General features: G+C 50.1%; 6 protein-coding genes across 6 annotated transcripts; 3 read left to right on the top strand and 3 right to left on the bottom strand.

Annotated features, from left to right (window-relative positions):
* Window position 1: 1 nt before the first annotated feature.
* Window positions 2–3799, bottom strand: V1513DRAFT_299864 (uncharacterized protein). The gene is made up of 2 exons (XM_066894624.1): window positions 3041–3799; window positions 2–2992 (listed from the first exon to the last, which is right to left on the bottom strand). Exons 1-2 carry the CDS (start codon window positions 3629–3631, stop codon window positions 245–247), a joined length of 3339 nt encoding a protein of 1112 aa, XP_066754898.1. The 5' UTR covers window positions 3632–3799; the 3' UTR covers window positions 2–244.
* Window positions 3800–4495: 696 nt separating this feature from the next.
* V1513DRAFT_440793 (ribosomal L28e/Mak16) lies at window positions 4496–5519 on the top strand. Its single transcript, XM_066897420.1, has 4 exons — window positions 4496–4718; window positions 4802–4866; window positions 4990–5311; window positions 5365–5519. Exons 2-4 carry the CDS (start codon window positions 4850–4852, stop codon window positions 5455–5457), a joined length of 432 nt encoding a protein of 143 aa, XP_066754897.1. The 5' UTR covers window positions 4496–4718; window positions 4802–4849; the 3' UTR covers window positions 5458–5519.
* A 1618-nt stretch (window positions 5520–7137) lies between these two features.
* V1513DRAFT_440785 (lactate/malate dehydrogenase) lies at window positions 7138–9057 on the top strand. The gene is made up of 5 exons (XM_066897419.1): window positions 7138–7366; window positions 7441–7475; window positions 7530–7728; window positions 7908–8494; window positions 8549–9057. The coding sequence occupies exons 1-5, from the start codon at window positions 7333–7335 to the stop codon at window positions 8690–8692; spliced, it is 999 nt and encodes a 332-aa protein (XP_066754896.1). The 5' UTR covers window positions 7138–7332; the 3' UTR covers window positions 8693–9057.
* On the bottom strand, window positions 8930–10245 carry V1513DRAFT_440781 (uncharacterized protein). Its single transcript, XM_066897418.1, has 3 exons — window positions 9421–10245; window positions 9260–9353; window positions 8930–9204 (listed from the first exon to the last, which is right to left on the bottom strand). The coding sequence occupies exons 1-3, from the start codon at window positions 10202–10204 to the stop codon at window positions 9033–9035; spliced, it is 1050 nt and encodes a 349-aa protein (XP_066754895.1). The 5' UTR covers window positions 10205–10245; the 3' UTR covers window positions 8930–9032.
* A 643-nt stretch (window positions 10246–10888) lies between these two features.
* Window positions 10889–16046, top strand: V1513DRAFT_440779 (uncharacterized protein; the record flags this gene model as incomplete). The annotated part of the gene is made up of 3 exons (XM_066897417.1): window positions 10889–13849; window positions 13909–14026; window positions 14076–16046. Coding segments are annotated over exons 1-3 (4613 nt in total), but the record flags the coding sequence as incomplete, so codon positions are not given.
* Window positions 15986–17565, bottom strand: V1513DRAFT_483731 (nucleoside phosphorylase domain-containing protein). The gene is made up of 3 exons (XM_066900427.1): window positions 17274–17565; window positions 16613–17195; window positions 15986–16564 (listed from the first exon to the last, which is right to left on the bottom strand). The coding sequence occupies exons 1-3, from the start codon at window positions 17302–17304 to the stop codon at window positions 16234–16236; spliced, it is 945 nt and encodes a 314-aa protein (XP_066754893.1). The 5' UTR covers window positions 17305–17565; the 3' UTR covers window positions 15986–16233.
* Between the last annotated feature and the right edge of the window lies 1 nt (window position 17566).

Below are 17566 nucleotides of genomic sequence, written 5' to 3'. Positions count from 1 at the left end.
ATGCCGTCTAATATGACGGCTATGGGCACACACACTAGAGACAGCTATATAAACTAACTCGCACAAATGACGGAAATGACGGAGCGCATACATAAATGCCTAAACCAAAACGTAACAAATCCAGATGCTAGATGCAATAAGTAGAAACCCGATGTACTCCACCCATAACCACAAACAAACTATACTTTTGTCCGCCCATAAGCAACAAAAACAGATTCATAATAAACATTAGTATCAATAGTATTTACTTCACGACACTCCCGCCCGCGCTGATTTTCCGACCAATTCGACCGGCTCCACGCAGACGTTCCCGAGCTTTCCGAGCTTTCTCCTGCTCTTCAGTTTCCTCTTCGTCGACATACGCCAATGTAGCAGACGACCTGCAGCTCCCGCCTTTCAACCACCTATCCAAGCGATCGTAAACGCGCTCCCATTCGTTTTCGAGCACCTTCAACGTTTCGGCGGCTTTCTTGTGCGCCTCGACTTTATGTGTCAACTCTGGGAATTTATCCCGCATGTCCTTGTCGGACGAGGCAGTCGACGAAGTACTTCGTTGCTGCTCCCTCAACACCGCAATCTCCATCTCCGACCTTAGACACAAGTCTCGTACTCTCTGCAATTGCTTCGCCTGGTCCATTTTCGGACGCGAAATGTAGCGGATGACAGTATTTCCCGATTCAACGATCGAGTTTACAATAGCAGTGAACCCTTGTAAATTGATGTCGTTGTCGTCGAAGTGAATTCGGCGGATTGTGCGGTTGCGAGTGAGTGCCTGCGCGATTAACATCGCGCCGTCGACCGAGAGCTCGTTGCCTTCAATGTAAATCTCGCGCAGAGAGCTATTTTCGGATAAGCGTTCTAGTGCACGACCGATGCCGTGACCGATCCGAGCGACTTGTAGCTTTGAGGTTTCACCAATGAGGTTCAACGATATCAGACTCGTATTACGCGCGAACACGTTTCCGAGCAAATCGCACGTATGCGCAGACGCGTCCGCGTCGGGGATTAAAAGGAGAGACAAATCCAAATGCGTGATTTTGCATTCTGGATTGGCCAGTACGATGAAAAAATCGCATAGGAACTGCTCTTTGTGGAATTCGATTCGCGGCATGGAAATTCGACGGATGTTCGTGCCGAGTTTAGTTATGGACGAGAGAAATACGTCGAATCCTGCAGTGCAGATCGGATTGTCGCCGATGTAGACGGTCAGGTCTGGGTGCTGTTTCGCAGGAGATTTGCCCATTGCGGATAACAGCTCGCCGACATCGCCGCCGATGAGGCCACACGACTGGATCGAGAACTTCACGAGACTAGCGGATCGCGATGTTGAGAGGTACTCACATAAGTGCTTAACCGAGATTCGACGTAGTCGAGTACCGTCAAGGACAAGTCGCTGCAGTCGCATGTTAGACAACGTGTCGACTGACAATAGCGGAAGATCTTCTGACGTGATGAGAAGCTTCCGCATGTACAGATGACGCATGTATTGGAACCGGTACAGGCTCTCGTTCAGCGAATACACCGATATCCGACCGGGGTTCTCCGAAATATCGAGTCCTTCTAGCGTATTCTCGTGGACTTCGAGCGCTTGCAGCAACAACGTCAATTCTCGCTCGTACAGCCCGCAATGCGCGATCTCAATATTTCGTAAATGAGCAGCTCGCGAACTGGCTACGTCGACCAGAAAGTCAAAGTCGTACAAGTCGATCTGGATATTTGAAAATACAAACGAGTCGACGTTCGAAGTAGCACGCTTGGCGACATGCATAAGCGCGTCAATAACCCCCGACGCGCGTTCGTTCATTTCCTGCCCGTACTTTGGCGGACGCACGCAGCCACTAAGGTCCAACATCCGCAAGGCGGTACTGCACAGCATAAGGAGTTGCAGTTCGAGTTTGAGTGTCGGCAGCGCTTTCATGAATTTCGAAATACGCCGGCTATTCGCAGTCCGAGTCTGGTCTAGTTCGATGGGCGCATAGTGATCTGCCACGTCTTGCAAGCTTGCGAGAGAGATGCCGGCGAAGGAGATGCCGCCAAAGGCTTCGTTCCATCGCAACGCGCGCATCACACAGAGCAACTCCAGGACGCTGTATGACATTTGCGTCAATCCAGTGCTTTTCCTGGTAGGCAGTAGTCGGAATACTAGACCATTATCTTCGTCCCAAATAACCTCGTATGCTATATTCTTAAGCGCGTTGGGTATTCCATAGGCGACACAGTAAGCGGCAAGTGTCATGTTGAATCCGTTGACGCCGTACGAATGGTCGTCGTCTCTTAACGCCGGCTCAGGGTCTGGCACGGGTACGGGCACGAGCGGCTCGTCTTGCACGTACTCTGGGACGTCCATTGTGAGCGGATATTCCGTCCAGCACGGCCGTAAATGCTCTAGAGATGATCGGATGGATTGTATGATATCTTTTGCGGCGCAGGACGCGAGCTCGAGTGAGCGAACGGGAGCTAATGGGGGACGAAATGAGAGATAAAAAGTCGAATCGCGAGGCGACATTGCGAGATGCACGAGAGCGACGATACCGTGGGAGGAGAGTGGTGTGAATTGCGAATGCAACTCGCCATGTGAAGACGACAACGTTGATGGCTTGGAGTCTACGGCGAGTAAATGGACCGCATAGTGACCAATGACGAGAATGGCGTGAGTTGTTGCATTCGCGATTTTTGTCAGATCATCGTACGAGGTACCGCCTTTTGGAGACGATTTGTTCTGTGCGTGCTGCTGGATCACTATACGGTATGCCTTGAAGGCCGGTTCGTAGTAATCTTTCCGCGCGCGGAGATAGGCACGTAGATTGTCGAGCGTGCCGGCGGGAATTGTGTGCGCGACAGTCCGTTTTGGAACTGACGAGTAGAGTTTCTGAAGCCAGAGCTCGGTCTCGGCCCGGGTCGCGAATTGCAGGATCGTGGATCGCGGGCTGGAATGCTCGTCAATGAAGGCAACTTCGATATGCACATGGCCAACTTCGAACAATGCGGTTACCTGTGTCGATTAGTAAGCGGCATGCCGTGTGACAAGTCAATGACATACTCTATCTAGCGTGCAGATTGTGCTCTCGAGAGGCGATGTTGGAACCGGCGAATCGGCTATAGTGTTGGTCGACGACAAGGACGACGCATTCGACGGATGTCGCTGGATCGAATTGAGAGATGGGAACATGTCAGCGGCTTTTGACTTGTTTTTGAAGCGCAGGAGCTCGTTCCGCGTCAAAACGATGAAATCCTTCTTCTTTCCCCGCAGGAGTCCCGTGCTCGAGATAACCTCACCGGTGTGGACCAAGTTCGACGACGATGACGATCGGGAGTGGGAGTGGGAGTTGACACTGGGGTTCGGGGCCACACATTTGAGAGGGCCGGAGTCGCATGGGAAGGTCGCAGTTGCATTGGTCACTATGAGGGGCATTGTAGACGCTCGCTGATGAACGGAGCGCGATTCGAGACCTGTACTACTGACGGAAGACGAGGCTGATGGGGGTTCAGACGATACCGCGGAGGAGTTGGACGACGAACGAACGTGGCCTGTATTTGCTAGGTAAACTGCAGGAGTTGCGCTTGCTGATGTTATCGAGACGGATGATGCTTGGGAGGAGTTTCTAGTGTGGCTGCGCCTAAAGGGCGGCATCGTTTGGTGGCGGAAAGCGGCGATTAGATCAGTCGTCGTCGGGCAGAACACTGCGACCACTAACTAGACGGACTGCCTAGTGCAGACAGAAAGCAGAGAAGCCGAGATTGATGACAACTTCAGCAGGAGGCAGGGGCGACATAGGTTGTTGACGTTGTTTTGGGCATAAGAGTATTGCAGCCGCCACGCACGGCCAACGAGCCGCAGCAATCCTCGCGTGCCCTCCACGAATGCCAAATTTATAACACCACAGCAACTAGCGACTAACGGAGAATGCCGGACGAACAGTACGAACAGTGGGAGCTAATCGTTATTTAATGATCCTGCAGGGGTAGTATGCACAATTGTAAGACTGAAACGATAGTAGCGTTTATCGGTTCCCGTTTTCCATTCCAATGCAAAATGGCCGCGTTGGTCGCTGTGTGGACACCGCTCTCAGGTTTAACACTAGGTGCTTTGCGGACAATTTTGCTGCGGTCGACATCGCGACAAAGGGGTATCTGTGGTGGCGGAATAGGCCAGGCACACTGGCCGAATAGGGTTTACAGAGCAACGCACGGTTCTTGTGGGTCTTGTCATAGAAAAGGGAACGAGAACATTATCTACAAAATTGATTACGACCCACCGACGCTGGAGTCGCAATCGGCAGAATTGATCAGCAAGGGCGGAGGTGATCTGTGATTGCAGTCGCTGTGGCAACTGAGTGTAAACAGATAACTAAATGGTACTACCATCACGGGGAAGACGTAGTGTGATAACCGCTTTCGAACGCTGTCTCACTTATTATGCGTCCGTACAAGTACAAACACAGACCAAAATGTTCCGGCGCCGATAGAGGCATGTGAGTTTACAAAACGCGTCGCCGCCAGGGAATCATAATTGCAGCCGATCTGCCGGTCCGCCAGTCGAACCAAGACTCTGGTCTTCGCCTTGGTGTAGCACCGCCGCACTTACACAGCCGCTCCGTGGCGCACACCCTACAACACAACATCGTGTGCGTTTACGCCCTATTCCCACATACCACAGTTCATGAGGAAAACTGTGTGTGACTGCCATATTGTGAGCCTCACTAAGAAGCCCTAAGATCGTTCGTACCCTGGTGTCGCGAAGGCGACCACACAAACGCTGGGCAAGGCAGGCCTAATCGTATACTGACGGTTTAGCTGATAGGATAGATCATCCAGACCGTATCGGCGCATTACTTTCACATACGTCACAATGTCTTCTATTTCCAAGTACGTATTATTCATCTGTTTTATGGGTTACTATAAGAGGAGGAATCGGATAATTAGCGAGCAATGTTGTCGCGTTAAACGACATACGACCAATATCAGAATCGTCGTGCTAACCTGTAATAGCGACCTCATCTGGGAACTCACCCGCTCCAACTCCTCCTACCTTGTCAAGCGCAAGTCCGGCTCCGGCGTTCAATTCTCTCGGGAGCCTCTCAACTTGACCAACAAGCACACCTACGTTCAGTCTGGTCTCGCCAACTCCAAGGCCGCCGGCGTAGCCCTGTCAGAATCCGGCTCGATTGTTCTGTCCACCAAGAAGGCCGGCACCTTCGCTACCCCTTCCAAGAGCGTCATCTCCACCACTTTCAAGCCATACAAGACCAACAGAAAGATCTACGCTGCCGTCGCCGGTGCTACCAAGGGTTACAGAGATGACTTGAGATCTGTGCGTAATATTTATGCGATTCTTTTAGTTGGGATATAGCTAATTTCTTCTAGGCCGCCGTCAGCCGGGCGTCCGCCCTCTTAGCCTCCAAGAAACCAAAAAAGACCCAGGTCAAGAAGCTGCGAGGAAAGAAGGCTAGTGCCTAAATTCAGTTGGAGTAGATAGGCTGATTGTACATGTAATTAATAAAAGTTTTAATATCAATTGATCAACGAATGCGCCAAACGAGGTAGTATATGATAGATTTGCGGACGACTGAAGCAATATGTTACTCGTGTGTGCGGCAAATATAGATAGAGGGGCAAGGATGATTTGATATCAACATGTTGGATTCGTTTATACCCCGTAGGGCACGATGACGACATTCTGTTCAGTTCGGGGCGCATCGGCGCCGTACAGTTCTTGTTTCGGAGTTGAGTACGAGGAAGGAAATGTATTAGAAGTTTTCATCGTATATATCAAACCAACCCAAATTTGAGGTGCAGGTCAGGAGAAGAATTAGGCACAAATGGGGCCGTTCAGTGTTTACTGCCGCCTGACTGACCAGTGGCAGTGCGCAACGACGGCTTACAAGATTAGTCTGGTCATGTAGAATGATCTCGTCGACTCAGGCACATGAGGAACGATCGGAACGCGTACGACAGGTAATTAAGAGTGGTGCCGGGGCAAGATATTGCTGTACTGCGTGAGTCTTCACTGCTCTCATCGGTGCATCCAATACATATGAATAGATAAACGACACAGATCTTCGAAGGATACGTAATGGCATCCAAGAGCACGTGCGACTCATTGAGCTAGAGCTACTCTGGCTTCGATTACGCTTGAAGACATTATTTATAGGCACATTTCTCTCCGGCTGCGTAGTTGTCCTCTTGTCACTGTGCGATGGGATGAATCATTGATCTTCAATCGACAAAGTTCTTAGCGCATATAATATGCCATTTTGACGTGGTCGACAACATTTGCATGATTCGAAATCGTAATAATGGCCGATACAGGCTATCTATGTGCTTGATCTGACACACTCCTCGTTGACTCGTCGACGAGCTCCTCATGCCAATACTCAATCTTATGAAGCCAGTATGTAGGAAGCATGTCCGAGACCGCGAATCTTAGCGAGATATATATCGACTGAAGCCACTTCACAAAAGTCTTAACCCTGGTCCAAGTTTGCTCAAGGTACAACTTTATCCGATGCCGTCCGACTAACTTTGACCCGATTTTACTATCCGGAATCCAGCCATATTGTACTCAGCCACGTCGATGCGGCGGCTATACTGCAATCTCGAGACAAATGCACTTCTTCTCGGAACAGAGTACACCCAAGGAACAAGAAAATTGAATGATACTACGAAATACCGGCCAGACTGACACATCAGCATCGTTCGACATTGACATTGCGGCTGACCAGGAATTTCGTTCAGGGGCCAGGAAGCGTCGGGAACCTGGTGGGCACATTCGAGCTGACAAGGTGGACTCACTATCGCGGATAGAAGCCGCGAAGAGAGCGAAAACGGACCGGAACCGGCAACGCGTGGTCGGAACGTAGTCCCCCGCCTTGAACCCGCGAAGAGCGCGTGCCCTGTTTCTGCCGAGGCCGATGATTGCCAATCCTCGGGGGCCGGATGATTTCGTACTAAACTACAACAGCGTGAGAAACCGTGGAGTATCTATAGTAATTTCAGTAGCATGCAGCTGACTGATGAGACAGAAATAATAATAATGGGCTGTGCTGAAGTTCATTAAGGTGGAATAAGACTAGCCTGTCCATGCTTGGGTAAGGGCTGAGTACTTTCCCGGGCTCAACAAACCCGGGGCTTTGCTTTCTGCGTGCTGTACTGTGCACATTCTACTCGCCGCTTGCGCCATTATCCTAAAGTTCCTCCCCATCGTCGCGTATATCTGCCCCGTCTCCCCACCACCGAGCTACGATAGTCCTTGAATCTCCTCTGTCTTTCTTCTGCTTCCTCTCACCCACTTGCTCACACAACTCTACCCCCACAAGCACTTACTCAAGCATTATGGTTAAAGCCGTCGTCGCCGGTGCCAGTGGTGGTAAGTCCGATCTATCGGTCTCGCTCGTCGGGTTCTTGTTTGCGGGGTTAAAGATGCTAATCAACTGCGCCTAGGTATTGGCCAGCCATTGTCCCTCCTCCTCAAGCTTGTAAGTCATCCTACTCTATTTGACCGGTTAAAATCCTAGCTGCTGACATCCCAGTCCCCCTACATTGACGAGCTGGCTCTCTACGATGTTGTCAACAGCCCTGGCGTCGCCGCTGATCTGTCCCACATCTCCACCAAGGCCAAGGTCACCGGCTACCTTCCTGCCGATGACGGTCTCAAGGCCGCCCTTACCGGAGCGGATGTCGTTGTTATTCCTGCCGGTATTCCGCGCAAGCCCGGCATGACCCGTGATGGTGCGTACTTTTGTTCTTTTATCTGCTTTAGCATTTAGCCGCTCGTCCATGGCCGGTATGCCGATCTTCCGCGTGACCGCGCCAGATCCGCGATGTGCCCCACGTGTCACTGGCTTATGGCTTTAATACTCAATATCACTGGAAGATACTCTGTGATCTCCTATCTAATCCACTGTTAGACCTCTTCAACATCAACGCTGGTATCGTTCGTGATCTGATCACTGGCATCGCGCTATACGCTCCCTCCGCCTTCATCCTCATCATCTCCAACCCCGTGAATTCCACCGTCCCCATAGCCGCCGAGGTCCTTAAGAAGCATGGCGTCTTCGACCCCAAGAAGCTGTTCGGTGTCACTACCCTTGACGTCGTCCGATCCGAGACCTTCACCGCCGCTGTTGTTGGCAAGCCTGATCCTTCTGTCTTCAAGATCCCTGTCGTCGGCGGTCACTCCGGTGACACCATCGTCCCTCTCTTGTCACTTTCTGAACCCGCCGTTGAGATCACGGACTCTGACCGGGATGTGCTGGTCCACCGGATTCAATTTGGAGGTGACGAGGTCGTGCAGGCAAAGGAAGGCAAGGGCTCCGCGACACTTTCAATGGCGCACGCCGGTTTCCGCTTCGTCGAGAGCATCTTGAAGGCTGTTGCTGGTGAGACTGGTGTCGTTGAGAACACGTTCGTGTACCTGTCTGGTATCCCTGGCGGAGACGCAGTCAAGAGCGTTACCCCTGGACTCGACTTTTTCTCCGTCCCTGTCGAGCTCGGCGTACGTAACCTTAATTCAATTGTCTGGTTGTTGCAAAGCTAACGTAGTATACAGCCATCTGGTGCGGTCAAGATCACGAACGTCCTCACTGGAGTGAGTGAATACGAGAAGGGCCTCCTCGAGGTTGCCTACACTGGACTCGCCGCGAATATCAAGAAGGGTGTCGACTTCATTGTTGGTACTCCTGAGGCGAAGTAAGTTGGTCTTTTGTAAAGCGTTTCTTCATATTATGCCGGATATACTATGGGATAGCGTAAAAATTGGAGTTTGAGTTATTAGAGTATTGTATAAACTATATATACATTTGCATTGAAATTATGTATAATGGAAAATGAATTGGAACTTGTTTTCGTCTTCTCATCGGGTTGCTGCTGACGCATGCGCAATATTTTAGGATGTAAATTAGCACATCTGCAACGTGATGAAGGTTCTGCAGCACACAATAGATTCGATACATATTTATGTTATGGATATTGATATGAATTATCTAGCGTTTATACAAGTCTTCAAGCTGTGGAGCACTATTATATACAAGAAACTAAAAGTCAAATCCGCGTCTGAGAAATCTAAATCTGCGCATGAGAACGTAGGCGACCACACCCGCCGCAAACCCGCCTAAATGACCTGCGTTGTCAATGAAGGAGACACCGACGGGAACGGAGCCTTGGGCCGACAGCGCTTGGTTCCGTAGGACGCCGAATAAATCAAAACTACGATATGTTCATATCAGTTGATGTCTATCATGAGATAGCACTCACGACTTACGTAACAATGCCGGCCAAGAACATCCAGTTCGACATCGGGATAATGCCGTACAACGCGATCCTTCCAAACGGGTCAATAAACGTCTGCACAGCGGCTATCACAATCTCGTCAGCCTTGGCCAGATCTAAACTAACCCAATGACAAATCGTCGTAAAACTCACTCAAAGCGTAGATAGCTGCGCTAGCGCCCATAACCGCGCGATGCCGTTCAAATCCATGACGTGAAAAATACCCTTTTTCCAGTGCCTTTTGCTCGTTATGTCGGGCGAGCATCGTCGAGACCAGTAACCCCGATAACCCACCCACGAGGAAGATCGCGATAGTCGCTGTACTCTTGATGCCGTACGGGAAAATCGTCGACAGGCAAAATAGAAACAGCGAGTTTGAAAATAAATGCCCGATATTAGCGTGATCGAACATGCAGGTTATCGGCGTGTACCAGGGCGACCCACTGCCGTAGTAGAATAGCTTTGGAAAGCCCGGCACGAGGGATTTAAGTGCGTAGAGGACGACAAAGGCGCCGATTAGACCGTAGCATACTTGTGCGAAGGAGAGGCTTTTGAAGGTGAAGAGAAGACGTTGGAAAGGGGTTTGGCGGTTGTACCAGTGTTGATAGAAGCGCTTTTGAAGGAATTGCGTGCTGCGGGTGTTGCGAGTTAGACTGGACTGGAAAGTGCGAACGGATGTGTTGGCGGAGAAGAACGGAGTTGAAGTCGTTGGACGGCGCCATATCCACAACCGAGAATCTGCGAGTAAAGATTTAATATTCCTTGACGGTGTGGTATGTACAGAGCGTGTCAAGTGTGCGAAATGTTGCGATGATGATGACCGATTTAATGATCTAGAAATCATTGAACTTGCTGGCTTCGCAGAGCTTCTGACGAATAGCGACGGCGCGCATATATGCGAGCGCCATATACTGCCCAATGGCGTCCAAACACCCATTTCGATGAAAATGTGCAACTATATCCTTGCAAAATGAAAACTTCGAAGTTCAGACGCGCTCGAAATGCCCCGGCAATTTAGCTTTGAGCGAGAGTAAATAGAGTTTAGCTACTCGGTGCTGTGTAACTGGATCGACCTGTTAGGTCGCTAACGAATCCTGCCTCAACTGTGCGGCTAATCCGCTTACAAGGCGTCTCTTCGACGTCTTCTAGTCCGGGCACATGCTGCACCTTTTAGACTCATCAACGGATCCAACTAGTTAACTTGCTGCTGAGTTGTCCTTAACACGCTCCTATTCTTCGCGCAAATCATTTTCGTTGGCATTGAAGATACTTTCTCGACAGTGCTTACAACTTGCAAGATATTGGCTAAGCGCAATTAGTGATTTCCTTGTGAGATTACACTCGCCAATCGAGCACATTTCGTTGTTGCGCTTCAGAACGTGGCAATTGAAAGCCAACGCTGAATAAGCTTATTATCGAAAGCGCTTGAGAAGGTTCGTTTAATACGTTTAGTTGGGGTTACAGTAGTTAAGTCTCTTATACGCGTGGCGTTAGCTAACCTTTGAGTAAGGAAGATCATCGCGACCAATAATATCGGTGCGAATACAACGTCGACAACCGATCTAGAGTGCTTCAATCAGTCTAGATCAATTTATTTGCGTTTTGCTTGCCGTGTGATTTGGGCGTCATTCGGATTTACTGAAGGTATCTTACGTTACATTATACCACTAGGCAAAGTCCAGTGTTTAATATTGATCACAGACGTCCGATTATTGCCGTTTATCTCTCAAGGAGAGTAAATCGGCATTCGCAACCCTCTATCCATCCGTTTTGCTTCACTTAAAGTCCACAATTCACCTCTCCGACAGAGGACAAGAGCGAATTCATCCGATTTCGTTTGATATCCTCTGACCTCATCGAGAGCTCTGTTTCGTCAGGAACAGTTCTCGGTGAGCGACATAGGTCTGGTTCATGGCGCATAATCTGTTCAAGTTTTATTACCAGGATGATATACAGTCGTTCGAAGCCTTTGTCGAAAACATCTTGGGCGCGACAGATGGCAAGCGCGCCGGAAATAGTGCGGCGAAGGAAGTGAATCGCACAGATGAGTACGGCCGTACGGTTTTGCATCTGGCGTGTTCGCAGAACAAGATCGAGTTTGTCAATGCACTGTTCCAAGTCCCCAGCCTCGATATCCTCGCCACAGATCTCGAGAGCGGGTGGACGGCGTTGCATAGGGCGTTGTATTCAGGAAATGTTGCGATCGGACAGTTATTGATTAGCTCGAACTCCGATAGTATTCGTGTGAAAGACAGGGAGGGAAATTCTCCGTTTGACGTCCTCAATTCGACAATCGAGGGCACGAACCCTTTGCCGCTAGACCTGGATGTTGGCGGGTCGGAGTTGTTCACGTTTGGCTCGAACGCGAATCACACACTCGGGTTCCACGACAGTGATGATCGGGCGAACCCCGAGCGGGTCCACCTCGAGCGGCCAAGGGCCGAGGGTCGAAATGAGCCGGCTGTCGAGCGGTTCCGTGAGTTATGGATCAGGGACGTGCAAATGTCAAAACTACACACTGTTGTCTTGACAACGGATGCGACAGATAACTTGTATATTTGTGGATTTGGAAACGGTGGACGATTAGGTTTTGCTACCGGCGGCACGCAATTCACTTTCAAGAATCTCCCGAAATTCGGGAACTCGCAGGTAACGCAGGTCGGTCTTGGTCAAGATCATACGCTTGTTGTCACTGCGGATGGTGATTGTTATTCATGGGGATCAAATAAATTTGGACAGCTAGGGTATCCCGTCGAGGCCAAAAAGCCGCAAGATGAGCCCGTGCAGCATTCACCTCGTAAAATCGTGGCAGGCCTAAAACGTGAGCACATCATCGGTGTTGCAGCATCTCGAGTGCATTCGGTCGCATTCACAGAGCGGGATTTGTTCATGTGGGGAAAGAACGTCGGGCAACTCGGGTTTCCAACCAGCGAAGGCTCCGCAGTTGAACTGTACCCTCGCAAAGTCCCGTCCCTTCCCGCACCTGTCAAGATGGCAACTGCGATTGATACTGCTACGATATGTTTGCTCGCGAATTGCGACGTGATTGTGTATATCAACGGCGGGTACTTTAAGGTTAATTTTCCACTCGAAAGGTTTGCGGATCAGTTCTCGGTTTTTCGACCGAGGGGTATGTATGCCAAGAACACGATCATCAAGGTCGTTTCCGGGGGGCACACAGTCTGCGCTTTGAGTTCCTTGGGTGACGTATACAGTTTCCAGCTTGACGGCAGGTCGCTCGAAAACACTAAGCCGAACGTACTCTCGAAATCCGTCAAGCCGCAGAACGTGTGGTCACTCCGACGAAAGCATCTTGCCGTTCGCGATTTAGATGTCGGACAGGATGGGTCTGTCATCATTTGCACCGAGTCCGGGAGCGTATGGCGCAAGACGAAGCGAGCAGCGACAAAAGATTCGCATGGGAAAGTCTCCGAATTCAAGTTTACTAGAATCTCGCGTTTGACCAAGGTTGTGAGCGTGCGGAGCAACATGTTCGGCGCGTTTGCTGCCGTCAGGAGCGATTCGATTCCGCCGCCGATCAATATTGATGAACATGATCTGGCGGACGACGTTGAGCGGTTGATTGCGTTTGTCGAACTGTACGACGACGATGTCGAGGACTCGCAGTCAGTGGTTTCGCAACGGTCATCGGAGTCCGTTGGTGAACGGAGACTGCCGCGGACATATTTTAGCACTCTCAAGTTGTTACAGGACGAAGATCTGCCGAGCATATTACTTGAACGGTTCGAAGAGCTAGAGATGGTAGGTAGCGGCGGATACGATTTGTATCTCGTGTCCCATGAAGCTGAGGATATCCTGATTCCTGTGAACAAAATCATTATCGGCGCAAGAAGTACGATTCTCATTGGTCTCATCTCGCGGGATCAGCACGTTGAAGGGCTCGAGTACTACGTTACTGGCGGTAAATCAGTTCTTAGATTCTCGAACGCAGGGTTGTTGGCGGTTTTGACTTTCGTGTACTTTGCTTATACGGATTTCCTACTCCCAACATGGGAAGGATTCGCTAGTAAAGCCCAAGTCGCGAAGCGCTTTCTCGCAGCCAAGCAAGACCTGATTAAGCTCTCGAGCGTGCTGAAACTGAAGAGCTTGTCCTCGGCAGTGTATTTCCTCCAGAAGCCGCCGCAGTCACTCTCAAGTGATGTGTCTGCCGCTGTGGAGGATCCGGTGACTGAAGAGTGGACTGATATGGTCGTACAATTGCAAGATCGGGATGTGCGGTGCCATTCTGTTATATTATCCTCTCGGTCAGAGTTTTTTGAGACGTTGACGGCTATGCGATGGTCGGCCCCTGTTCCCACGTTCACTGCATCTGACTACGAGTTAGCTAGCTCGCCTCCGACGAAGAATGCTAAGTCTGTTGATATGAGGCACGTGCATTATCCCGTATTCAAAATTATTCTCGATTTTATGTATGGCAAAGATGTGAACGTGTTGTTCAATGGCAAGCGCGCCGAGAGCTTGACCGAATTTCTCGAGTTCGTATTGGAGGTTTTGGCGGTGTCGAATGAACTATTGATCGACAAGCTGACCCAAGTGTGTCAGGCAGTCTTGCGCAATTACGGTATGTCTTTGTATTTTTCTCTTGGTCCGGTAAGTAATGCGGACTAACGGGGGTGGTAGTGAATGTGCGGAATGCGGCGGATTTGCTCGCCGAGGCTGACTTGTATTCGGCTGAGGGCTTGAAGACATCGGTGTTGAAATACATCTCCATGAACTTGGAGTGCATGCTTGAAAACGGGTATGTTTCTTCGCTGCGGTTTGATTATGATTTCTAATATTATCTGTAGTCACCTTGGATCATTGGATGAGCCATTAATGGGCGACCTAGAGAAAGTGGTTCGGGAGAAGCAAATCGAGAAATTGCCGATCAGCAAATCAGGATTGATGCTTGACCTTTTGGAAGAACGCCATCCATCGCTCACTGAAGCAAGGCGAAAGGAGAGGGACCGACTCGTGTCTGGGTTCGGAACATCGTTGCCATCGAGTTACGTTTCTGTACAGCAATCATCACTGCCTAGTCCGTTGAACGGAAAAGCTTTCGACCGTCGGCCGTCTGAAAGTGGAAGTGCGAGTGGTGGAAACGGCTTGCACCACCATCATCGTCGTCGGCGTCGGAGCTCGAAAGAAGCACCGACATCGACGCAGACGGTCAGTCCCATGTTACGCCATTCAAGTCAGCCGGCCGATTTTATCTTCGATATGGAAGATGAACCGGAGCCTGATTGGACAGTTGTGAAAGGGAAATCAAAGTCGACTATGGCATCGTCGGCAACTACACTAGCGTCGTCGCCGGGTTGTGGGGGGTTATATGACTCCCCTATGGGTCGGGTTGTGCATGGGTCATTCAATGACAACGTTTTGTCTTCTACTCCGAATCGGCAGGACTATCTGGCGGGAAATGTCACGCCGCATGGGTCACTCCCGTCAACACCCGGCGGCAGTCTTGGCACCAAGCATGCGTTCGACCCTCATCCCAGTACATCAAACGGTCTGCCCTGGGCACCAGTTGCGTCAAAGGTCGCGCCCGTAGACTTCAGATCTGCAATCTCGCAGGCGGATTTGCAAGCCAAGGCCCAAAGCTCAATTTCGAAAATCTCGGTAGGGCTGCAGCAGAAAAAATGGAAAGACTTGTCCTCTCCGCAAACGTCGCAGGCATCCTCGTCCTCGCCTGCCGTCGGATCATTGTCGTCGTCGACTTCTATGCCGATGGCAAAGCTTGAAGCCAAGCCCGTCGAGGACCACACCAAGATTTCGCAGAAAGAACGTAAGAAACTACAGCGTCAGCAATCGGAGAATGCAGCAGTGCCAACGAGTATCAAGTCAGCATCTTCCTCAACGCCATGGCAAACACCGATAAAAGCTGATATACGTGCCAAGTCGCTCATGAAGGCAGGTGGTGATGATACAAATGCTCTGTCGTCACCGCAATTGTTTCCTATGGGGCCCCAGACTTCGTTCGCGACAACGGCAGCGCAGAATATGAGTTCAGGGCTGGGAGTGCTCAAGAAGAAACTGCCTGCTGGTGGTCCGAGTGGTACGCCCTCGGCATTATCGAGCGGGTTGAACTCGGGCGCGTCGACAGCGAATAACTCTAGAAAGGGATCCCCGACTCCACAGACGCCAGTCAGAAATGCAAGTGGGTCGGGATCGATCTCTAGGGCCGTTGGCGCGTCGAACGCTACGTCCTCGTCTGTTGCGAAGTCGCCGGTGGTTGAGTTTCAATTCTCGTTGGCGGATATTATTAAACAGCAAAGGACAGAGCAGGAAATCATGATTGCCAAAGCTACACAAAAGAAGAGTTTCCAGGAACTTCGTGAGGAAGAGGAGTTTGCGACCTGGTGGGCAGCTGAGAGCGAGCGCGTGCAATTGGAAATGCAGAGGCAGGAAGCAGCAGCCGCGGCTGAAGCAGCTAGTGAAATCAATCGCGTCGGTCGTGGTGGTCGTGGCGGGGGAAGAGGTAGAGGGGGGCAGGGTCGAGGCGGCCGCGGTGGAATGTGGAATAAGGGTGGAGACAATCATAATCATCATTATCACCCTCAGCAACAGGAACAGGAACAGCAACGACAGCAAGCAGCGTATCATACTCACACTAGCAAGTCATTATTCGGTAGATGATGTGTACGATATTAGATGAGATACAGTTTTGGATGGCATTTCCTTATATTATAAGGTATGTGATATTAGGTCAATATGTAAATAGTTTTCAAATACTTTCGTATGTATATTTTTAATTATCAACTGTATTTATTAGAACAGTCATAATGGCCGATGGCCTGAAACAAATAATTCTTAAAATATTTTACGTTATGACGACACCGCAGATATCTATACAATTCCCTCGCGATCATTAGCCAGTTATTTGGTCATCATAACAAGCATACTTTCTACATCTATTTTCCATAGCGACACAGCCATCAGTAGTCTACTGGCCATCATTGTTTGCATCTACTCTAAAGACCAGTATCCAGGCAACAAATAGTGCATCTTCTCCAGCATTGCTCTGGAGATCTGAGAAGGCGCAGTCGACACGGAGTACTTCATCGAGCCTTCCAAACTGCGACCGACAGTACCAGCCTTGATCTCATCTTCAAGATGGTCCAGGATCGCCTCGGTAAAATTGTGCGCGTTCTGGGAGTTGGCCTTCAAGTGGCCAACAACTGTCTCGACAGTGACAGCTTCCTCGCCTTCTCTCCAAGCATCGTAGTCGGTGGACATGCAAATCATTTGGTAGCAGATCTCGGCTTCCTTGGCGAGCTTGGCCTCGGGGATACACGACCTTATTCAAGTAAGCCAAATACAAAGTTGGGATGACAGACAAGCTTACATGTTAATAACAGAGGCTCCAAAGCTTCGGTACATGTGGCTCTCGGCACGGGTGCTGAAGGCAGGGCCCTCCATGCAGACGAGCGTAAGGTCCTTGCCCTCGGTCGCCTTTGTATGCAGCTTGACACCATTACCTTCTAAAATAGGGGCAGCCTTTGCGATAACGGCCGCCAATTTCTCGTCAAAAGGATCACCAAAGGCGACATGTCCGACCATACCGCTCTCGAAGAATGTAGATGGTCGGATGCCCTTGGTGCGATCAATGATTTGTGTCGGAAGGACAAAGTCTCTGGGTCTAATGTGTTCCCGTAGACTGCCGACGGCTGAGAAAGCAATGATAGCTCTCACGCCAATGTACTTGAGGGCGGCGATGTTAGCTCTCGAGGGGACTTCGGTTGGGTTGAACTGGTGGTGCACTCCATGGCGGGCAAGGAACGCGATCGGGAAACCGGTTTTGGTGCGAGAAATCGTGATGGGGGAGGAAGGGTGGCCCCATGGAGTGCTGATGGTCAGACGAGCCACCGGAGTAAGTGACTCGAGATGGTATAAGCCAGTACCGCCAATGACACCCAGGAGAACGGGTTCTAACAAGCTGTTAGTTTGTTGGTTGTCAAGACCATATTGTATAACAGCTGCATTGTTAATAGAAATGCAACACCTACCATCAAAAGTTGAAGGGAGAGTAACAGTCATTTCTTATGTAGAGTAGAAAAATTTTCGACGGATAGGAATGGTTTGTGGAGAGAAACGATAAGTTCTGTTCACCAGGGTTTAGGAACAAATCACGACGAGGAAAGCTCACACGCGCCGCGCCGCATCCCAAATCGAGTCAGATATTATTAATTATCAGTGAAACCAACTACCTACGGCCAGCCAGGGGATGAATTAGGTAGACTTTATATCTGTTCTATGAGCCCTCATATTATACAATTTAAGTTACTGCGGGAAAATCGCA

Source organism: Lipomyces chichibuensis (genome assembly GCF_038497645.1).
Source record: "Lipomyces chichibuensis strain CBS 12929 unplaced genomic scaffold V1513scaffold_7, whole genome shotgun sequence".
Lineage (NCBI taxonomy): Eukaryota > Fungi > Ascomycota > Lipomycetes > Lipomycetales > Lipomycetaceae > Lipomyces > Lipomyces chichibuensis.
The sequence above is the reverse complement of the archived record's forward strand: the minus strand, read 5'-3'. Positions and strand labels throughout refer to the sequence as shown.